This window comes from Cavia porcellus, unplaced genomic scaffold (genome assembly GCF_034190915.1).
Source record: "Cavia porcellus strain 051 isolate PalLab524CR breed Dunkin Hartley unplaced genomic scaffold, mCavPor4.1 scaffold_1, whole genome shotgun sequence".
Taxonomy (NCBI): Eukaryota; Metazoa; Chordata; class Mammalia; order Rodentia; family Caviidae; genus Cavia; species Cavia porcellus.
In genome coordinates, this window is record NW_026947484.1 from 173,375,350 (window position 1) to 173,399,365 (window position 24,016).

Here is a 24,016-nt window from a genome sequence, read left to right on the forward strand (position 1 = left end):
GGCCCGCCCCCGGCCCTGCAGGCGCGCTCCGTCACCCTGGCGGGAGGAGGCGCCCGCTAGGTTGCCCCGGCCCGGAGGGAGCGCGTCTTCCAGGCCCGCGGCCCAGCCGAGCTGCGCGGCCGCGTTTCATCAGCCGCGTCCCCCTGGGCGCCGGAAGGGCCCGCGCGCCCGCGCCGACCTCGTGCGTCCGACCTGGGGTTCAGCGCGCCCGGGCCAGGACGCGCTCCCGCGGGCTCACCTCTCCCGGATGACACAGAACCACGGGATACGGTGGCTGAGGCAACATTTGAGATCAAAAGTTTTTCAGCGGCCTGTTTATAATGAAAAATTGGTACCCAGGGTCATGAGTAAGAGGATGGGTTTCGGATCTTTTTATTTGCGTGTCAATCCAGGTCTCTGCACCTCTGGTTCTGGAGTTTGGGGGCAAAAGCCGCGGTCCCTGGGGTCCCAACAAACCAGACTAGGCTGGCTGACCCAGCACTCCAACTTTATTCATCATGGCCTGCTAGGAAGCACAGATAGACTTTTGAGATCTATCTTGGAAAAGCCTGGCAGAGCTTTGGGGTTTTATAGAAAAAAATTACATGTCCCTGCAAACCCTGAAAATCATGTGTGTTACTCTTACTTTGATGTCCTGCTGCCTTGAAGGGAGATGGGATAAGTTATGTAAATTGAGGGCTAATAAACCTTGTAATAGAACACATTCCAAATGTTTAACCTGCCTCACAGAGCTGAGCAGGGCTTTGTCCTGCTCAGTTTTTAAGATAGATTACTCAGAGTTTTAAGATAAAGTACTCAACTGAAGGTAGAGATGCCAAACTGTACCCCGCGTTTAATTACCCATTGGGCATCTGCAGGCCTAGCCTCTCATTCCTGTTATAATATCATCATCTCTGGCAATTATTTAACCTCTCAATGTCTTCGTTATCTTTAAAAGTCATTCGTTAGATTCATGGTGTTGTGTAAAAATATGAGATAATCCGGAGTATTGGAAACTACTGGAATGTTATACCTGCTCACTGATGGTCACAACTGCACTGGCACTGCATGCTGCCTACCATCTTCCATGTCGTCACTCTTGGAAAGCACTGATCTTGTGCATTTTTCCTAGGATCACATATGTGGAATGTGTGCATGTGCGTGTGCATGTGTATGTGTGTGCATGTGTGTGTATTTATACAAAGCAAACAGTTGCTGGGGGTTTTTTTGTTTTGTTTTTTGTGTTTTTTTGAGGGAGGAATAGGAGAAAGGACTCAGGACCTTTACGTTGAGCTACAGCCTCAGACCTTTTAAAAAAAATTTTTTTTTCATTTTGAGACAGGGTCTCACTAAGTTGCTGAAGCTAAGCTCAAATTTTGGATTCTCCTGCCTCAGCCTCCTAGGCACTGAGATGACAGGCTTGTGTCCCAACCTGCTGGGATCCTGCTTTTTTATTCAACAAAGTAGTGGGGTGTACATCCCTTGCCAAAACACTCTATCCCATTTTCTTTTAAAGTTCATTTTCTTTTAAGGTTTTCTTTTAAACTTCCACAAGCACAAAGAGCTCGCCTTTCCCAGCCCAGTCCTCTTGATGAGCCTGTAAGTGGTTCCCACTCAGCCAGATAAGTTCAAGGTTGTACATGCTCATGTTATTACCACTACTTCCATTTATACTAGGGTACTTGCACTGTTTTAATTTCAACAAATTCTGCAAAATTACCACAGGACCACAGGACTTAGTTTCTTGCATATACATCCAGCCGGGAGGTTCAGCAGTTGGAGGCAACAAGCAGTAATAAAAAATTTAAGTAGCAGATACTACCCCGACGTTACTATTCACCAAGCTGAGGGCTCTAAGAAAGAAGTTCATTTCTTTACCAGCAAAGCCACACATGAGTGTCAGCTGAGTACTGGACAGCAGGGAAGACTGCCTATAAGGTCCCTATGAAGTGTGTTTAACAAAAAGCAACTGAAAGGTATAGGAGCAAGAGACCCAGGGAGCTTTACTAAATGCTGATGCTGTATTGAAAAGGATCATAATGCAGTGGGTGCGGCCTGGCCCCTGGATCCAACAAGACCTACCTCCTCCATGAGGCCAGCCGGTCCTATTGCCCTTTCTGCCAGGCTACTTTCACACTTCCTCCCCTTTGCTGGTCACCCAGCCCCAGCTGACACATTGACACATCAACCCCCAAGACCAGGGAGGTGCAGAAGGCGGGCCTCTGGAGCTGGTGGGCCAGCTCAGCCCTGGCACTGTGCCCTGGATGGGGGCAGGGGTGGGGGTAAGGGGGTGGGGGGAGGTTTCATGAAAAAATGGCAACAAAATCCAGCAAAAGGGGAGTAAATCCAGTCAAGACTGCTGGAAAGTCCCTTCAGAGATAAGGGACTCAGAGGGCCTCTGTGGTGACATCAAGCCACTCCCTATCCCAGACCTATCCTGGACTAATCTGGCTTTCCCAAGTCCCTAAAACCCCTAAGCTCCACAAACACAAAGGCTCTTTCAGTTCCTCCTCTACCCTAGTTCTCTCACTTTCATTTTTTCAGGGGCTGCCATTCCCTCACCATCTGGAATGTGTGCCCAGAGCTCAGCTCCACCTCATCACCTCATTCACAGGGCCTTCATCTGGGAGCCCTTTTCTGCCCTGGGCCTAGATCAGTCCCCCCTCTCAGTGGTACCCTTGTTCAACTTCCAACTACCCCTACCAGACAGTGTCTAGTCATCATGCAATTCTCCCTTCTCAGAAACAGAACCAACCTCTGGGGTACCAGGCTCTTTACGCCCATGCTCACAGCTACCCCAGCATGCTGCCTCCAGTGCATCTAGGTACTGATTAGACAGACGGGGATGAAATCAGGTAGAAATAAAATCAGGGTCCTACCTACAGACTAATCCAAATAATCACAAATCCCAGCCAAAGCCACCATTACTCAGCAATTGCTCCATCTGTCCGGCTGTTTTTGCAAGAGTCACAGATTACAACTGAGGGCTGGCTGCCAACCCTATTTAGCAACCTGCATGAAGTAACAGAATGAACTGTGTTCTGGCTTTGCAGAATCTCAGTGTCACACAACATAATCTTGGAGGGAGCCTGAGAACAGCTGGGTGAGTGAAATGGCAAAGATCAAAGATTAGGTCTGATTTTCTGGAACTAGTCTACCAGTTACAGATTCAATGACATTCCTAAACGTTTTTAGAAACATAGTGTATGAAACATTGTGGTTACTTAAATAGCATCAATCAGAGTTCAGCCTGGGAAGTTAGATAGACCTGGATTCAGACGAGGTTTTGCCATTAATTACCTCTCTCACCTTGGGCAACTGACTTGATCTCTCTGGGCCTCATCCTCCTAATTTATAAATAGGAATAACACCCATCTCAGAGAGACAGAAAATGAATGTAATTATGTATAAAAAGCATTCTGAATTGTTACTGATTTTTACAAAAGTGAACTGTTTAAAAGTTACTTCCAACACTGTTTCACAGACGGTTCCACTGCTAGTGGCTCCATGATGTCCATTTCAACTCCTGGACATCACTGGCCGAATGATGAGCTCCATCGTGGGGGTGCGTGATATAAGCTGACAGCACCTGAGAACTTGGGACTCAGCACACCAGGAGTAGGACAAATCACACGCTATTCATCAGAGAAGTTTGAAGTTTGGGGTCAAAACCAGAAAAAAAAAAAAAGTACTCTGAATTTCTGTCAGAAAGGCCACAATCCACCCAAGGGGTGTTACAGATCTGTTTCTATGTAACATTAAGAAAGAAGAGTGCCAGGGGCAGATACAAAGGAGAAAAGTGGGGCAGACAGAAGAGGAGAACTCACACCTGGCTGGGAAGAGGAGGGCGGGGAACCGCAAGTAACCAGGCTTTCAGTAGACAGCCTGCCTCTTCCACAAAACCACAGGGGAGAACTGTAGGCAGCCCGTTTCTTTCTTGATGCATCTTCAACTGTGGTTGCCATCTGTTCCAGAATGCTGCCACTCTTTCCTCCGTAAGCCGTCAAGCAGAGAGGAAAGGGAAAGCTGTCCCCAAACCCTCCAAGCCCACCCACCTCCATCAGAAATTCCCCCAAATGTAGTTAAGCTGTGGCTTTGAATTCACATTTGATCTAGGAGCCAATCAGCATCATTTGATGCTTTTTAAAAAGCCAGAGAAGGTAAATGTTGATACAGTGCTCTAGCAGCTTCCTCTCCTCTCATCACTGGCCAGCTAGGTCAGTAAAGAATGTATCTAACCCTTCCAAGATCTCCTACTAGTATGGGAAGGAGGAAAAAGCAAAGCTAGAACCGTCTGCTTGGAGGCTTTTGCAGGACTTCCAGTAACTGAAGTGTTGGGAGATCAGCTGACAAGAAAGACACTGGCATCTGACAGATTGTCCCTGAAGGAGAGAAAAAAAAAAAAAATAACAGTGAAAAATGAGAAACATAAAGAACTCATCGCAGCTCATCCTGCCATCAGACAGTCTTAGTGGACTTCTGCTGCCATCAGTCTTCCTGAGTGGAAGAAAGGCCAGTGTGCCAAGAACTGCAGAATGTAAGCTGCAGGTCTCACTCAGCCAGCCCCAGCAGCTTTCCCGTTAGAGGACGCTGAGCCCTGCAGCCCCTGGGCCTCGCCAACAGCCTGCCGCCGCAGCCACAGTAGGTTTCTGCTTCAACCTGCAGGCTGCTCATCTGACTTTGGGTGTCCTTTCTTTGTCCTTTGTCTGACTGTGATCATCAGACAAGCTTCTGGGCCTCAGCTGTCTCATCCACGAGGTAGGACTGCAATGCCTAACCTGCAAGGCCATGGTAATTATGAAGTTCCCATAACCTGACAAGTCTTTTCTGCCAGACACATGCGGATTCCATATATGCCTTGTCAGAAGCTGTTTTTGCCAGGTGTGGTGGTATACGCCTGAAACCCCAGCTACTCAAGAGACTGAAGCAGGATGATTGCAAATTCAAGGCCAGCCTGGGAATTTAGCGAGATTCCATCTCAAATTAAAATATACGAATCTGGGGCTGTAACTCAGTGACAGAACCCTTGTCTAGCATGCATGAGGTCCCAAGTTCTCCATCTTCATATAGAAGGAAAAAATGTGTTCTTCCAAATATTCAGGCAATTTGTGTAAATTACCCACAAGATTATACAATGCCTTACTGTAAATTATTTAACACTTTCCATCAGGGATATCTGAAGTCTGAACTATGACACCAAATGAAATGGTCAGTTTCTATGCTTGTAACAGGCAGTACTGCAGGCAACTGCAATCTTGCCCAAAGGACTATTACGGGCCAGGAGTTTAGAAACCGGAGAAAGCAGAGGGTAAAGAATCACACAAGATTCATAAAACGCATACAATTATAAGCTAGACGCTGTATGCACAGCAGTTCAGGGTGCAGATTAAAAACTTTGGCTATTACTTTGCAACCATGGGCTGGTGCCTTAAACCTTTGCCTCAAATCCAGTAAAGAGTGGCCAAGGATTAAACTTGTTAGCTACAAGCTCTTAGAACATTAGCTGCCATGTAAAAAGTGACTGCTGGCACTTTAGAAAGTTTCTTTTTCAGTGACCATCCACAGCTCCCTTTGCTCAGCCTCCCTTACAGTCAGGTTGGGTCAGGTGACCTGTATTGGTCAACAAGCTGACCACAGGTTATCATGTGTCATTTCAGGTCTGAAGCAGAATTGGTGCACATTCACCAGCTTTTTCTTCCGGAATCTGCAGTCATAAGAAGAATGAGACAGCAGAGCCAGAAACTGGAAGCAGCCTGAACCACCAAGTCACCACACAGAGAACAGCTGCACTGAAATCATCCAAATTGTACCAAACTTTGCAAGAAATAAACCTTTATTTCAGAAACAGGAAACATTTGTTGAGCACTTAGAATGTTCCAGGAACCATATGTAGTCCTTTGCTCTATTTTTAATAATTCCTTTCTTGTTGCTGCAAGAACAGTTCTAATCTGGGGATACTTTGGGCACCTGAAGGATATGACACAATGTCCTATTGCATTTTTGGTTGTCATGGCTGTTGTTAACTGGTTTTTACTGGCATCTACAGTAAGAGATCAGGGACACTGCTAGGGCTGTGACGGATTAAGTACACTGTAACAAAAACCCTCTTGAGGTCCAAGGTCTTCAGGGTTCACCGTTACATTTCTTCTACTTCATTATACTCTGCATTAAACGTAAATTATGTGCATATCCTATCCTTCTATGCTCAAATGAAAATAAACTACATGTTCTTCTGCATTATGTATCCTGAGTTTATTCCGAGAACCTATCCACCTACCTCACTTATCTCCGGTGGTTTTAGCCTTATATACCTAAAATCTCAGTAGACTCAAGTCCTTTCCCTTAAACTCCCTGGCCCCATCCTAAGACCCAAATGGCCCACCGAAGACCTGAGCACCCACCAGTTCCCCAAGAACAGTCAGGGAGACTATGGGGACCCCCTCACCTATGCCCTTGGCTACAAGGGTCCCCAGCCCACTCCGGGATCTCACTCCTACACCCTCATCCTAAACCTTCCCCACCAGCACTAAAGCACATCAGCCCCACCAGCCACTGCTCAGCTGCTCTCCACAGCACTTTTTCACTCATTTATTCAAACCATTCAGGCTCCTCTCCACGTTATCAAACTCCTTACTTTCCAGAGCTTACATTGTCCTTGCAGGTGCTTCTAAAATACTCCCACTGGCTTCAGTGAGCTGCCTGGCTCAGAAAAGCAGTCACACACGCACAACCCTATTAATCCACAGGAAGTATTCTGGGATCAACAAGGTTAAAAATTATACTAGCTGGATGCGATGCCACAGGACTGTAATCCCAGCTACTCAGAAAGCTGAGGCAGGAGGATCAAAGACAAAGGCCAGCCTGGGCCAGTGCCTGTCTCAAAGTAAAAAAATTTTTTCTTAAAGGTTGGAATAGGGACCCATGACAGAGCACTTGACTGGCCGTACAAGGCCATGGGTTCTATTCTCAGCACAATTTTTAAAAAGTAGCTCTAAATGAATGAAGATACTGTTTCATGTTCCTCTAGTTTGGGATATTTGTATAGGCAGTATGTTAAGGTTAGGTACTACCAACGTTTACCATACTAAAAACAAATAGTGAACAAAAACTGCATAGCGTTTGGGACAGGAGAGGATGGAGATATTCATTAGGCCCACAGAGCAGATCAGGCCAGATATTCATCAGGCCAGCAGCCAGGTGAGGTAGCACATGTGTGTAATACCAGCACTCTGGGAGGCTGAGGCAGAAGGATCAAAAGCTTGAGGCCAGCCTGGGTAACTTACTAACTTAATGAGATTGTTGCAAAATAAAAAGTAAGGGCTAGGATGTAACTCAGTGTCCTGGCTCTGGTTCACTCCCCAGTTCGGGGTGGGGGGTGGGGGGGAATCAAATAACCAATCCAAGAGTTGGGCTGGAAATACAAATTGCAATTAATACAGATGGTACTAAAAGCTATGAAATGAAGATGATCTGACCAAGGAATGTAAAGTCCAACAAGACACTGAGAAAGGCAGAGGAACAAAGAGAACCACCGAAAGAAAAAGTGCATCCATGCAGAGGAAGCAAAGAGGTCCAAGGAAGGAGTGGCCAGCATTCACAAACTGCACTGGAGATCAAGGGAGCACAGAACGGGATTTCCGCACTTGGGACAGCACTGCTGAGCTGCACAGGCAGCTCTAGTGGAGCTGCACATCTGCAGTGTTTAACTGTACAAAACAAGCCTTCAACTATAAAAAGGAACAGAAGTGAAATAGTAACCAGAGACATAAGTGGCCTAAGATCAGACCACCCTGAGACAATACAGGAGTTTAAAAAAAAACATTATGTACTTGTTTCATACCATTTCACAACAAGCTAGGAAAACCCCTAATGTTCTTTTTCAATGCTTTTTACCTACCAGAAATGAATTCTGCAACAAAGGAAAGACTGTCAGTCTACAAGACCCACAGGGCACTTACACCTAGGAGTGAAGTATAAAGACACTAAAGACAGTGCCCCCCCCCCCCAGATAGCCTCCCCTTGGGCCTCTAGCAGGCTCCTTGTCACAAGGTGCTCTAGAGAAAGACATCACTGTCTGGTAGCTTGCAGTTTTTCAAAAACAGTGATATCACAAGCCATTTCCTTCCCCCTAAAATGCACCGCTTGAACATTTTCTGATGTATGCAAATGTGACACATACAATTTCCTAAGTGAAATTCTGTAGAACATTTGATCAAAGTACACTTTGCAGTATCAAAAAGAATGAACCAGAGGGATAAAAATGGATGACAAAGTCTTTACTTTTACTTGGAAATGATAACACCAAATAACAAGAAGTAACAAGTTCTGGAGTCCTATCATCTAGTAAATTGTTTTGTTTTCTTTTGTGTAGCTCAGGCTGACCTCAAACTAGTGATCCTCTGGCCTCACTCAGCCTCCAGAGTGCTGGGATTACAGGCATGCACCACCACGCCCCGCTCAGCTAGTAATTTTGGTTAAAAAAACCTAAGTGCAGCCCAAGGAAGTATATTCATATTCACTGTTCTAATCCTTCCTCAGAATATACTACTTTAAGGCTGGCTGCTGCTTCACACAAGTTACAGATAACTATTTACTACTTTTTCATAGATAAAGCTCCTGACCTTGAAGAAAGTGTAAGGGAAACAAGTTATTTATTCCCTCCTTTCTTTAAAGAATTGTTTTTTCTTTTTTCCTACTAAATCTAAGAAAGAAAAAGTCAATACTGATATACATGTTGCTTGAGCTAAAAGGTACAGGAAAATAGACAACATATACTCATTACATTTCTAAGAAATATGAGGTAAAAGATGAAATCTTTGGAAAAGGTACATGTTTGTCCAAAGAAGCAAGATAAGGTACTCTCCAAAGGAGAAAGGAACTATTATACAATGTAAGAAATAATTTAATGCATTTCTTAAGAGGAGAAATCAACTTTGCTAAAGCTTCATATTCCATGAGAGCCTCTGCAATGCCAATCCACGAAGTGGGTACTTCTTTCTTTTATCCATTGATGCGGTAGTTTTCATGGATCTCTGGCCGGATGTCGCAGACGAAGGCCAGGAGGTTGTCCAGGACCTCCTCCCTGTTCTGCTGGAAGTAGTGCTGCAGGACAGCCATCTTCTCCTGGGTCTCCTTCTCCACTTCACTGCTGCAACTGCCATGGGATCCTAAGGCCTGCAGTGGGGGAGAGAAGACCCAGGAAGCATCAGAAAGATGCTCCTGTTAGCCAGGAACATTCAGCAAGCAAGTCGTTGAGTTTGGAGACTCCCAAGTTCATCAGTAACAACCAATCAGTAACAGACGATGTCATCTTGTGACCAAGGGCCACGTGAACAGAGATGCATTCCCAAAGTTAACGGGGCCAAATGCATCTTCATGTAAAGTGCACAGCAGTCCCCTACTAGAAAAGTACCCCAGAGACACACCACTCTAGAATCAAATGGTCAGCTTTAACCGAAGACTGGTATCAGTCTAACAATTCAGCAGCTACCAGCACAGTGGCACACACCTGTAACTGCAGCTACTGGGAAGGATAAGGCAAGAGGATGGCTCGAGCCCAGGAATTCAAAAACTGAGGGCTGGTTAAACAAATTACATAATCTCTCATACAGAAGGATATCCTGAGCCAGGTGCAAAAGAACACACCTAGTCCCAGCACTCTGGGATGCTGGGTCACAAATTTGAGACAGTGTGGGCAACTTATCCACTTAGTGAGAGCCTCCCTCAACCATTTAAGAAATTAAGAAAGGACTAGGGATGTAGTTCAGTGCAGAGTCCTGGGTTCAATCCCCAGTATCTTAACAAGAAAAACTGCTCAGCAATATAAATTAAACCATAAAATATGCAGTTAAGAGGGAGGCGCAAGATATACAATGTATCAGTGTGGTTAGTATTTATACATTTTAGTGTGCTTTTTTTTTTTGGTACCAGGAATCGAACTCACAACCTAGTACTTGGCAGGCAGGCAGGCACTTATGCTGCTGAGCTAAAACCCTGGCCCCTATTTGGTGTGACTTTAAAAGTGAGAAGATACTATACATGGTATTTAAAAAAACAAACAAAACACACTTGTATTCCAGCACTCTGGGTGGCCAAAGCAAGAGGACTGCAACTTCAAACCCAAGTGGGGCAGTGTAGTGACTCGGTGAGACCCGGTCTCAAAATAGAAAACTTTTAAAATGGCTGAGGATGCAGCTTAGTAGGAAGGCCCAGAGTTCAATGTCTTCTACTGTCCCAGAAAGAAAGAAAAAATAAAATAAAATCAGTAAGAAAAATACAATTCTATAGGAATATATAAGGAATTTCATCATTAATGGTTAATATTTTAATTCTTTTAAATTCAGCAGATTCACAAATAGAGAATGTATCTGTGCCTTCAAATACTTCCAGGAGAATGCACAGGAAACAAAAATGACTGGCCCTGGAAAGAATTGCAAGTCTAGATGAGAGGGAAACTATTCACTGCAGCTTTTTTTTCCTTTTAACCACTTCTCTTTTTTGAACTCTTTACTGCACACCTTTTCTATCCCTTTTCCATTCACAAATTAACAAGCCCTGATTCACGAATTCCCTTTTACCTTCTATTGTGTTCATGTCTGGCTGGCTTTTGTTAATGCCATGCTCACCTCATGAGAACTTGACCAATCAAGTTCTGGAAGAATTAATTTTTCACATTTTTTATTTTTCTTATTGCTTAACCCGTTTGTGCCTTGTTGTATTAACATCAACACACATATTCACATATGCTAAAAATGTCCCTTTGTATTTGGAAACATGTTAGCTCTCGAAGCAGTCTTGCACATTACCTGATCCTCACAAAAGGCAGGAGGCTGTCCCTCCGCATTTTACAGATTAGAGCAACATGAACACGCAAAGATTCAAATGTGAGCCCAGAGTTGAGTGGGCTCTTCACACTTTATCATCACTGTTCACCACACACACTGGACTACCCTGAGCATTTCATAACAGCTCAGATGCTACCTCAAACGTTTATACATAAAACTCTGAGGAAGGGGAGAGAAAAGCCCCACTAGCTCTGTTTTAGGAATATAATCTATGCCAAGCCCCAGTAAGTGGTCTCAAAACTGAAGAGGTCACCAAGGAACAGTGCTAGGAAGCAACACCTCAGCACATGTGCTTTACAGTACAACACTGCCACCACCTCTACTGGCAACTACGGCAGAGAGCAGGAAACGGCTGCCTTGGCCCAAGAGTAACAGGTGTGTAGTCTGCCAGCAGTACTGACCGCAGAGAAACACCTTCAGTTTTCAAGGCTCCGTGATCCTGCAGTGCAATGATGATCGAAACCTTTGCTACTTGATGCTAGGAAGGAAACATGGGTAGCAATCACTGGAGCAGCGCTGGGGACCAGGGTATGTGCCTAAAACTACTGCAGGACATAAAACCAAACGCAGAGCTGAGAGATAGAACAGTCTTGACGGCATTACTTAGGCTTCTGAATCAAGATAAGCTTTTGTCTTCCACTTGGGTTTCTAATTATGTGGGTAATAAATTATTCCAGTTTGAACAGTGTTTCCTTTCCCTAGGAAGGCTCCCTCCTTTCCTGGCCTTTCCAGAAGTTTCCCTGCACCCTCTGCACTGCTGAGATCTGCTTCTGTACCACTACCATGTGCCCCGTAGCACCTACACTGTGACAAATGTTTCTCTGCACACTCTACTGGAGTGGGCTCTGTCTTATCTAAGCTTACAGCCGTCCCGGCACTTCTCAGTTGTGAGTGGGCATGACATGCATTCTGTTACTGAGTCCCAGACTTTAAGCACCTCCACAAGGGCAACGACCATGTCTCTTTCTGCCCTCAGCTGACCCTCCAGCACTGTGCATACACAGCACAGGTACACGTTAACAGTCTAAAGGATTATTCGTTAAATGAGTACACAGAGACTAGGATGCGATATCAGTAAATAAGTAAATAAAAACTGATCATCTTAAAGAAACCCAGCTTAAGCCTCCAACAAAGAAGGTAATAACCAGCAACTAAGGGAGAGTGTAGCTTTGTGGTACTCAGCACTTGCTAGCATGTGAGGCTTAGTCTCTAGCACCACATACAAATAATACAATAATCCAACTTTCAGAACTTCCAGAATCAGAATCTCTAAACTATGCCGGATAGTGTGTGTGTGTGTGTGTGTGTGTGTGTGTGTGTTGCTCAGAAAATGAAATCAATAAAACAAACAGGTCCTACCGCAGCTTCCTTAGCCTTGAACTCTTTCTCCCTCTGCAGGCGGTACTGTTCAATCTCAGCCTGAGCTTCTTCTTTGGCCTGCTTCAGTCTTCGGTTCTTTCCTGTTTTCAAACGAGAGAGGGCTATCATCAGGAAGTGGTTAAAAGACGTGCAGAAAAGTCAGCAGACACTAAGATGGTGAATTTTAACAATAAAGAAAAATATTTAAGATGTGATCGTAAAATACAAAATAAAAAGGGAATTCAGAGCTAAAGGTAGAGGTTTCTGCCTCTACAGGCTGTAAGGAGTGATAAAAAGCAATGCCTTCGCAGCTCACCAGTGGAGTACTTGCTTAGCATGTGTGAGCCCAGAGTTTAATCTGCAGCATCACAGAGAAGAAAAACAAAAAGGCCTGGTTTCTGTAGCTACAGCCCATAAAAATGATGAAAAAAATTGCGGAATGTGTCAGAGTATTCACTCAACCTCAACTATGAGAAGCCAACTTCAACAGGCAAGGTAGTACAAACCTATAACCCTAGCACTCAGGAGGGTAAGGCAAGGTGACAGCATCAACACCGGCTCAGCAACCCAGCAAGACTGTTTTGAAATTTTAAAAGAACCAACATAACATGAGGAACAGCCATCTAGGGTACTCTTCCTCTTCCCAAGAAATAAACACACCTAAGAGTGCTGCGGCTGATGACCAGAGCTCTGCTCAGGAGACTAGCAAGGACCCTAATGTGCTCCCAAGGGATGCAACTCTAAAATGTAACTAACAAAACAGATGATGCAATATTGGAAACTTAAAACCCACACTTCAGACAAGAAGTAAATAAAACAGTGACTGAGAGGTGAGGAGATCTGGGTCTGGTTTCCAGAAAAGAGCAAAAGAACAGTGTAACACACAGCTGGAAAAGATCTCTAGGCTCTGGCAGAGCCTGCATAGAAACTGACCACAAGTCTAGCCAATACAGACTCGCTGCTTTGCATCTCTGCTCACCAAGCTCCATGGAGACCCAAGGAGAACGGAAAGAGGGAGGGGGAGGTAGCACAGTGGAAGAGCATCTGCCTAGCATGCACAGGCCACGAGTTCCAGGTCCGGTAGAACGAGCGCGCACAGACACCAGGTGGGGGGCTAGATCATTATCCCAAGTTTTCACTGAATGCACAGCAAAAAACACCTTGTAAATAAAACTAAACTTTGTTGTACATGATTATACATAAGCTATCCAGTCCATTTAACCCATGTAGGTAAGTGAAACTGAATTTAAACCTAGCAAGATGGTACATGCCTGTAATCCCAGCTCTTGGGAGACAGAAGTTAGAGGCCAGACTGGGCAGTTGTAAAAAGGGCATTAAGGGTATAACTCAGTGCTACAACACAAAGTCCTGCGTTAAACTGCGAGTACAAGGGCAAAAAGAAAAACTGAATTTAATCTTCCACTTCAAGATAAGAAAAGTTTGAACCTGTAAAGACATGAACATTTCATGTGGCCAGTCTAAAACAATTAACAGGCAGTAATGGCCAGTACTCTGTGTAAACTTGAGATGTTTAGAAGTCTAACTAAAAACACTTAGCAGGGAGCCAGGCCCCTTACTTTGTAAATATCCTCAGCCCCTGCAAGAGGAAGGCACCCAGAAGTGGGAGTACTACCCCGGCCATGGGGGTGGTAGTCTGTTTACAATATAAGGGAGGATATGAGACTGTGCTCTACCCTTTTTGCTCTTGCTGTCTTCTGCCACCTTGAAGTGTTGCCTGCCACACCACCCTGCCTTGCAGCCAACTGATTATGGACTGAAACCTCCAAAAACTGTGAGCTAAATAATCCTTTCCTTCCTTCATTTTGGGTGTCCGGTATTTTGTCCCAGCAAAGAGAGAGAACTAAGATGACAAATCTCCCCCTAAACACCCCAAGATCTACTTGTACAAGTGTATTTACTATACTACTACTGAGGACCTTCAGTCCTCTTGCACCCCAATCCTTCACGTTATCTTTCCCCTTCAGCTTTTTGTCAATATTTCAAAGCCAAAGATATTTTCCAAACCAACAATCTACAAACAATATTCAGTAAAAATCCTTTGCAACAGCCCACATAATTTCAAATCTCATCACTCCTAACTCACAACTCCCTGAATCACTCCAGGTAACAGCGCTGCTACCTTTCGGCAAACATCTTCAAAGTAAAATTTTGATGTTTTTCTGAAAACTAAAACGTATTTGAACAGAAAATCACACAGAGAAATGTTTCTGTGCAATGCTTGCGACTGAACCCTCAGTCTTGCACAACCTAAGTAAGCCAGTACTCTATTACTGAGCTCAGCCCTTGCATTTCTACTAGTTTTTCTTGAGCCTTACAAATGGGAGCTAATGCTTTGTTGCATGCCCATAAAATAAACCCTAGTACTTTTTGGCAGTACTTGGGAATGAACTCAGGGCCTCAACATTGAGCTATATTGCCAGTCCTTTTTGACTTTGTCTTGCATTTTGACACAGGTTCTCATTAAGTCATTGAATTCCCCAAGCTGGCCTTGGGCTCAATCCTCCTGCCTCAGCCTCTCAAAGTGCTAGGATTACATGGATGTACCACAATGCCCACTTTTTTCCTTCAAGGTGCAATGCACTAGTTTAATGAAAAATTTGGGTTTCACCATTGTATCACACCATGTACCCTCTTCTCAATTCCTACTAGGCAAATCAACCATAATTACAATTTTTTTTCAAACTGTAGCTCATTGGAATACTGTCCTCCCAAATACTGAAAGCCCTGAAATGTGCATTCGCCATAAGCTAATAATCCCTTTAAAACAAACTCATTCCACAAATAATTAACAGCCACAAGGAAAAGGAAGCTGTGAAAGATGACTTTCAAGGAACTCAAGTTATTCTCACTATCGTGCAAGTACCTGCTACTGCACTTCCCTCATACAGTCTCACATCCTTTCCAACAGCTTGCCATTGTGAGTCATCACTGGAAAAATTCTAAGAAGTGATTCAGGAATTACTGTATCAAGGTTATGACTGGAAACATTCTACAAAGAATACAGAATCTTCTAGTCACCAGAGCAGAAAGAAAAGCCTTCTCCTTATCCCCAACACCTTGGAAGAATGCTTTTTGTTGGAAATAAAAGAGTATTACAACCATTCTCAGAGCCATGTTTGAAATCTACCTGAAGATACACAAGTCTTTTGTGTGTGTGTGTGTGTTTGTACCAGGGATCAAGCTCTAAGCTAAATCACAGGGATCAAACTCTAAGCTAAACTCTAAGCAACACACAAGTATTATTCGAGAAGAAACACCAAGAATTCTCCTGGTATTTTACCCCAGCATAGAAAAAGAGGTCTCTAAATCACAACTACTGATTCCCAGGTCTGGTCAAATCATCCCTCCTAAGCTTCGTTTTCCCACCTGTAAAAATAAGGATAAAAACATCTTTCTCATCCGATGGAACACCGGACATATAAATTAGAAACCTACCTGTTTCCAGTAGCCTAAACTCGTTGAGTAAGACATATAGATAGGCAAGCTATTATACTATAATGACAGAAATGAGCACTAAGGAGGAATACCTAACCTAGTCTGAGGGCAGGATAATGAATGAGGAAAGGATTCTTGGGAGAAGTACTGCCTAACCTTGAGGTCTGAAAAGTTGGGTTAAAGAACCAAGAGGAGGTATGTAAGAAAAGGTCTTTCCAACCCAAAGAAATGGGATGTAAAGGCTGGCCCTGGAAAATAAATGAAGTTACTTTTGAGAAATCACAATTCAGTATGACTGGAGAGTTCATAAATGAGAGCAGATCAAATTCAAAAGTGTAAACTGTGAGTAGTGTCACTTGCCTATAATCCCACACCACTCTGGCAGGCTGGCAGGAGGATCCCAAATTCGAGCCCATTCTGGGTAGCTTACCAACCCCCGTCTCAAAAAGTAAAAACAGCCAGGTGTGGTGGTGCATGCCTGTAATTCCAATACTCGGAAGGTTGAGGCAAGAGGATTGTTATGAGTTCAAGACCAGCCTGGGCTACAAAATGAGTTCAAGGCCGATCTGAACTGCATAGCAAGATCCCATCTCAAAAAGACCAAAAAAAGGTAAAAAGAGCCGGGGATGCAGCTCAGTGCCAACAACAAAGGTTCAATATCCAGTACCACCACCAAAAAAAAAGCAAAATGGTGATGCAACAAAGCTTCGTCCAACTCACTGTGACCAAGTGCTGTAGCACCCACCTGCAATCCCAGCGTTTATGGTGGTTGAGGAAGGATTACAAATTTGGGTCCTTTTTGAGAAACTTAGCAAGACCCTGTCTCAAAATGTTAAAAAATAAATAAAATTTGAAAAAGGTTATGTAGCACACAGGTACAGCACCCCTAGGTTCAATCTCCTATTATCTTTCCCCCTAAAAGAATCTGAAGTTTTATTCTGGGGACACCCAACACCGTTTTCCTAAGATGGTGCCACATCATCTGTGCATTTCATACAGATTATTGACTATAATGAGGAAAACAATGTGGAAGACACTAAGACTGGTTTCCATCCACTCCTCAGTCTAGATTGGACCCAGGTGTCCCATTCTTTAGCAATCTTGTATTTCTCAACTCCAGCCTTCCCACCCACCTACAATTATCCTATCCAATATCTACTTCCTTCACTGGGACATGGGATACCACAATGGTGATGCACCTGGCACTGCGCTGGCACTTGTTACCTGCACTTAAAAATACATACGTGAAAGGAATTAGCAAGTCAGGCTCCTGCAGGAACTTCAGAAAAGTTGCCCTGCACTATAACACTGTATAACACTGCCGGTAATGACGGGAACAGAGTGAAGGGACACAAGCATTGTCTCTTGTTACGAAACGAACGAGGACGAACAGAGGCTCCAGATCTCGAGTCTGATCCTCTTGATGGCGGCCCCTTCACTGGGCTGGAGCTTCACGGGGTTGGCGGGGGGGGGGGGTGTAGGGACACAGACGAGGTCCCTTTGAACTGGCCCATTTCATACGCATCCATTCCCCAAAAAGAACGCGCTACACCCGACCTACTAAATCCCACACCGCTTCTCCCAGGAGACCCACGAGCCTTCCAGAGCCTCAGCAGCAGAGTTCCTCTTAACACGCCAGCCTCCGCCACTGTAATCCCCTGTTCCCGGGGCTTTTCCGGGTCTCTCTGCCCACCACCTCCGCGGCCTAGGCGCCTTAGCCTCCAGCCACGCCTGGCCGCCCCAAAACTCACGCTTGCGAGCCTCGGACACCTTCTCCGCGGCCCGCTTCTCGGCTTGCAGCAGCTGCTGGATTCCTTGCGACTGGCTGGCCATGGCTGCCGCGGCTCACAAGGCCAATTGAGCACCCTAAACCAGAGACACAGAACCGCCAATCAGCTGACTCGCCACGCAGGATCTGCGCCTGCGCGGGGCGCAGGCGCCCAGCCCTCCGTCACGTGACCCGCGCAGAGTTGTCAGCTGACCGTTTAGGAGGCCAGTAACTCCTGCGCGGGAGCGGGGCGGAAGGAAACAGCGGAGCGAGTCCAGTGCGCCTGCGCAAGTCTTTTTGTAAACTCTGGATCTAGTCTACCCTAGTCCTTTAGAGTGTACTGCTGTCTCTTCGTTGTTGTGAGCCCTGTTTCCTTCCTTATGGTTCGTCATTTTACAGTATGCCCGCGTTAGTGTCCAGAGACAAGGAGGCAAACCATACCACTTTCTACTCCGTGGAGCTTACACTGGCACTCAAGTCTGTTGAGCAGTTCAGGAGAATCCTTGCCGGCTGTAGAGATGGAGTCCTAGATTAGAAGTAGGAACTGAGCTGAGTGTGGAGGCACCGTACTTCTAATATCAGCATTTAAGGAGGCTGAGACAAAGTTACAAATCCTAGTCATGCCTGAGCAATTTAGCAAGCCGCGGTCTCAGAATTTAATGAATAAAAAGAGCCTGGGATGTCACAGAGTCCCCTGGTTTGATGCCAGCATGGGCAGTGAAGTGGCAAGGGAAGTAGTTAGGGACTCTGGCTGGAGTGTGCCTCAGTGGTAGAGTATTTGCCCACCTTGAGTGGGACCCTGGGTTCAATGCCCAGTATCACCAAAAGAAAAGAAAGATAGATTTAGGATTAAATATGCTGCTTACATGTAGTTTTTGGATTAGCTGCTCTCCCTTTCAGAGTTTAGGAAAGAGTTTTACTGTTTTCATCAGTGTTTAATGAATGCTTGCTATGATCCTAGATGACCTTTGGTACTGAGGATAGAGTAAAAACCAAGACAGACAAGGATTCTGACAAAAGACTGATTAATTAGAACAAATAGGCAACTAGGGGGCAAGTGTGCGGTCGTGAGTTCGATCCCTGGTACTGATAAAAACGAAAAAGACAAAAGGAAAAAAAAAAACAAATAGGCAACTAGAGACTGCAGTGAAGTAATGAATAAAGCATGTATTACGCTTTTAAAAACACCTTTAGTAAGAAGAAGAGGACATAGAAGGAAAAGACCTCCAAAATGTAATCTGAGGAGGAAGAGGAGGTCACCCTGAACTATGCAGAGAGACCCTGTTTTTAAAAAAAAAAAAAAGATGAAGGAGGCCAAAAAGTAAAAAAACTTAATCTCCACCTATGATAAGTAGCCTAATAAAATGTGGCATATCTATGCAATAGGAAAATTGAGTTGTTACATAGAATGAAAGTGCTGGCCCAATGGCTCATACTTGTAAATGCTAGCAACTTAGGAGGCTGAGATAAGAGGATTCCAAGTTCAAGCCCAGGCTGGGCAATCTGGTGAGACCTTGTCTCAAAATTTAAAATTTTTTTGAAAGGGCTGGGGCTATAGCTCGGTGGTAGAGCACCTCTGTATTCAATGATCAGTACTAGGTAAGGTCAAGGAAAGGATAAAGCCCTGGTAATATTATATTAATATTATATAAATAATAAATGAAGCCAGATGTGAAAGGCCATGTATTGTACAGTTCCGTGTACATGAAATGCCCCGCTGCACAGTACCAGCCATCCCAAAGGTTAAGGTGGGAGGATCACTTAAGTTCACAAGTTGGAGACCAATCAGGGCAAGAGAGTGAGACTGTCTCAAAAAGTAAATAAATGTATGTAGGTATATGAAGTATGCAGAATAGGCACATCTATGGAGACTGAAAATAGGTTTGTGATTATCCAGGGCTCAGAGAGGTAGAGTATGACAACTCACCGGTAGGAATTTTTTTTTAGGGTGACAAAAATGTTCCAGTCAGGGGCTGGGGGTTTAGCTCAACGGCATAAGCACCTGCCTTGCAAGCAGGCGGTTGTGAGTTCGATCCCTGGTACCAATAAAAATGAAAAAGACAAAAAAAAAAAGAATGTTCCAGACCTCCATAGTGATGTTGAGATCTCTTTATGAATATATAGAAAAGACTCAGTTGTACATTTTAAAGAATGGACAGTATGATATACAAATTAAATTTCAATAAATTTTTTATTCAAAAAAGGGAGAAATAAGTTGGCTATGAGACCCTCACAGAGTTTCTAATCTGTAATAAGCACCAGCACATGGGAGTCATGTTTTTATCTGACTGAGGGAAAATTGTTTGATTTACAAATCTGGCCGTATATTTAACAAAAGCCTTCACATTAGGGTTCCTCAGAGCATCTACATATCTACAAATTCCAGAATTCTGTTCTTGGAAGCATTCCAAATTTGGGTTAGCAAGAGAAACACTAGCCAGTCTCTCCTCTGAAATGTCATACTGGTTTGGATTTCCCAATGATCAGAGTGGGTGTTTGCTATCAGAACTCGGGTACCCTGAGGAGGCGTGCCACAATAACTAGGAAATGAGGGGGAAGCGATTGCCCCACAGGGGATGCCAGCTGGCTAGATTCACAAAGGCCTTTGTTTGTGTCTTAGTCACTTTGTCCTCACTGAGACACAATGCACAATACCCGGCACCTGCAATTTAAGCAAAGAGAGGTTTGTTTTGGCTGATGATTAGTCGGAGACCATCCAGCTCCAGGGCAGGATTGCTGGCAGCATGGAGCAAATCTGCTCACATCACGGTGGCCACGGTGGCCAGGAAGCAAAGAGAAAGGAACTGGCAAGAAGGATACACCCTTCTAGGTCACACTGCCAGTGTGGTGGACTATCAGGTTCTGTCCTAGATCCCCGATCTCCCAAACGAGTGTATGGCGGAGGTTAAATAAAAAGAGACAAATTGTATGATTTTTAGGGCTCCAGGAGGGTCAAAACTCTTTTAATTAAGCTCTAGACTTCCAGGGTAAAGACAAAGGATTCTCTGGATCAGTCTGCTTATATTAGGACCAAGGATAAAGGTCAGAGAGACTGAGGAAAGTGCAGGCAGTGAGCCGGAGCACTTCAAGGACATCTCCAAGTCATGAATCAGGTCAATTTAGTAGCACTATCTTATCATGAAGACATGGTAGAAGTGAGACTGTAGGAGTAACCTTTGCAGCTGCAGTCTCTACCTTGTTAATTGGGGTTGGAGCCAGAGTGCCCGCAGCTGTGGCCTTATCTTGCCCTTTGTGGTATCTCTGGTCTCAGCCAGGACCAGTGATTCACAGAGGTTTACTTACTATGAATCAGCTCAAGTCGTCAGGCAAGGGGCCTAGGCCTAGGACAGACTCACAGATAAACATAGAAAGCCAATTAATAAAATTTAAATCCTGCTCAGAGCCGCTGGGTAGTGGTCTCCAACAGTGGACAAGGTCAACGAAGGCACACTGTAATGCTTTGACAAGCCTGGCTTTCTGCTGGATGGTACTGGGCAGCAGCATTCACTGTGGTTTTGATCATATCTCAGTTATTATAAAGACTCTCATGAAAGAGCACTTCCAGAACTGCATCTTCCTGCTAGATAGACCCTGCCTCCTACAGGAAAGTCAGCTATCGTTCTCTGCCCTGTACTCCAATCACCTTCCAACCACATGAGGCCTTGGTGGCCATTTTATTGTACTTATTTTTGTCTTTTTGAGACGGGTTCTCACTGTGCAGTTTAGGCTGGCCTTGAGCTCACTTTGTAGCTCAGGCTGGTCTTGAGCTGGCAACAATCCTCTTGCCGCTGCCTCCCTGAGTGCTGGGATTACAGGAGTGCACCCCGTGCCAGCCTAGTGGCTGTTTTAGATGTAAATCATTACTGTTCTAAAACAGGATCTCACTATGTAACCCAGGTTTACCTTGAACTCATTCATGTTCTAATGCCTCAGCCTCCTGAGTGCTGAGATTACTACAATGTACTACCATGCTTTGCAAAACTTATAGTCATTTCAAGGGAGCCAGTTCCAGGCCTTGTGCCCCTTGTGACCCAAGAACGTATTTGCATAACTAAGAAAAGAATGTGCTGTCAGTGTGGTGATCCATAATACCAGCATTCAGGAGGGTAAGGCAAGAGAATCACTCAAATTCAAGGCCAGCCTACACTGCATAAAGAATTCAAGGCCAGCCTGAACTATGCAATAAGACCCTATCTCAAAAAAAATGAAAAAGAAAAAAAAAAATGTGTGTCCTCTCAGGTGAGATGAGAAGCAAGCTGGAACCAAGATGACAGGAACAAGCTCAGTAGTAACTCAAGGAGGTTAAAAAGTAGATGGCTTAGGTCATAGTGCCAGTCCTGCCCTTCATTTATCCTGTGACCTTGAATTAACGTATCTGAGTTCACACTTTTTTTTTTTTTGTTGCTGGTCTTTTTGAGACAGGGTGTCACTATGCATTTCAGGCTGGCCTTGAACTTACTTTGTAACCCTGACTGGTCTTGAACTCACAAGGATCCTCCTGTCTCAGTTTCCTGAGTGCTGGGGTTATAGGCATGTGTCACCATGCCTGGCTTATGAGTCCAGACTTTTTATATGTTGAAAATGAGGTTAATAATAATACAGTGGGTTATTAGGATTATATCAGTTAATATATAGAAGTATCTTATAATTTGCTCACAACTCATAAGGATATAAAGTGTGGCCAGGCATGGTAGTGCACATCTGTAATCCTAGTACTCTGGAGGCTAAGGCAGGAGGATCATTGGGAGTTTGAGACCAGGCTACACAGTGAGCTCAAGGCCAGCCTACACTGCAAAGTGAGACCCTGTCTCCAAAGGCCAAAAACATACACACACACACACACAAAGTGTGATCAAAATATATGGTGAATCCTTAAATTTTAAAGATTTGTTATAGTAAAAGACACATTGTCATTAATCTCCCTCACTTCAAATACCCTTACCACTCTGTGAAGCAGTTCTGGAAGTCCTCTTTCATGAGGATCTTCACAATACATGACCAAAACTACAGCGAATACTGCTGCCCGATGCTGCCCAGCAGAAGGGCTGGCTTGTCAAAGCACTGCAGCGTGTCCTCACTCACCATCTTCACCAGATGGGGCACTGTGTGTCTTTTGGCTCTTTCCTGAACACCAAATGACCATGAAAGGCAGACATTTTGAATCAGTTTAGAACAATGAGGCAGCCACACTGTAAAATGAAAGAAACACACCAGCTGGGCATGGTGGCACACTCCTGTAATCCCAGGCTAAAGCAGGAGGACTGCTGCAAGTTCGAGGCCAGCCTGAACTGCATAGTGACACTCTGTCTCAAAAAGACAAAAAGTAAACAAACAAAAGAGATACAGCAAGGACTTCTAGAGCTGTTTCTTAAAGTGGCAAGAATGATGGGATAAGTGTGCTCTAAATTAAGAGGAGCATTTGTGTTATAAAGGAAAGAAACTCTCAACCTACTAGATGGACGGTATGACTTGTGTTCTCTAAAATTGAAAAATTGAATTTTAGGAACAATGGAGATTAAGCGCAGAATATATTTACTGAGAGAAAGCCTAAGAGAGAGAGAAAAAGAATGAGTCCCAAGTGGGTTGCCAAAGGCTGTCTTTTCTAGAGCAAAGACTGTCTTTCATAGAGCAAAACCACAAGGTGAGGCTGGTCCAAGGTGGGGAAAAATGGGAACTCACAAGGTGGGCATGAAGTGGAACAGAATTATGGTCAACCAATAAGATTACGAATATAATTGCTCAGGTAAGACTGATTAAATTGGGATCCAATAGGGAAACAAGTCACATAGCAAGTGGGAATAGATCCTTTGCCTGTAGGGTTGGATTAGTGGTTCCTTCTGGTTTCCTCAAGGTGATCAAGGTATCAAGATGATACCTATTTAGATGATCAGTCCATGATGTTTATCCTTAGGGTGTAGGTGCCTGTGTTTTATTTTTTGTCTTGAGATCTGGCTCACAGTGGGTCCTGTCTATCTCCTCCAAGGTTGCAAGATAACTGGTCTTCTGCCTTGGCCTGTAATAGTCTATCTAACTTAGCTGTCTGTTAACATTTGGACAAAGAATAATAGCAATACATCTCTTACTATAACACTTTTTAAATTTAAACATGTTTCATATTTTTATTACAGGCAACTAAGTTAGGTAGAAATTGTTGTAGGTAGACAGGGCAATGCCCTCGAAGAAGTCAGTGCAGAAGGTAAGAACACATCACAACTGTGAGTGGCACCACATTTGTTAAAGGCCAGGCCTCAAGACAAAGATGGAATGATGACACCTACATATTTCCCCAGGGACAAACAATAATGATGGATATTCTAAATAGGCATCATTCACCTGGGTGAGGGAACAAGACCTTCCAGAAAAGGTCCTTGTTCTTCTATGCACATTTGCTGGTGACTTGCATCCCTGTTGGATCAATACTACCTAAGTGACTATATTTGTAATCTTATTGGTTGACCATAGCTTTGTCACTTCATGATTTTGTGTGCATTTCACAATTTTACTCTATAAAACTTCTTTTGAGAAGTGAGCTTGTGGAAAACCCACTTTCCAGGTTGTCTCCTGTCTTTCTTAGGCAGGAAGCATCTATCTTCCAATAAATAATTTCTTA

General features: G+C 44.2%; 1 protein-coding gene across 1 annotated transcript; it reads right to left on the minus strand.

Moving 5' to 3' along the window:
- Window positions 1-8,240: 8,240 nt before the first annotated feature.
- Window positions 8,241-17,593, minus strand: Atp6v1g1 (ATPase H+ transporting V1 subunit G1). The gene is made up of 3 exons (XM_003479146.4): window positions 17,390-17,593; window positions 12,183-12,283; window positions 8,241-9,153 (listed from the first exon to the last, which is right to left on the minus strand). The coding sequence occupies exons 1-3, from the start codon at window positions 17,469-17,471 to the stop codon at window positions 8,980-8,982; spliced, it is 357 nt and encodes a 118-aa protein (XP_003479194.3). The 5' UTR covers window positions 17,472-17,593; the 3' UTR covers window positions 8,241-8,979.
- Window positions 17,594-24,016: the final 6,423 nt, after the last annotated feature.

What these genes read in the sequence shown, in the direction of transcription:
- Atp6v1g1 (XM_003479146.4), bottom strand. Translation starts at nt 17,471, where the DNA reads ATGGCCAGCCAGTCGCAAGGAATCCAGCAGCTGCTGCAAGCCGAGAAG. An exon ending in GGTGTCCGAGGCTCGCAAGC is followed by an intron (nt 12,284 to 17,389) that starts GTGAGTTTTGGG and finishes GTTTGAAAACAG; the next exon opens with GAAAGAACCGAAGACTGAAG. An exon ending in TCAAGGCTAAGGAAGCTGCG is followed by an intron (nt 9,154 to 12,182) that starts GTAGGACCTGTT and finishes CCCCCACTGCAG; the next exon opens with GCCTTAGGATCCCATGGCAG.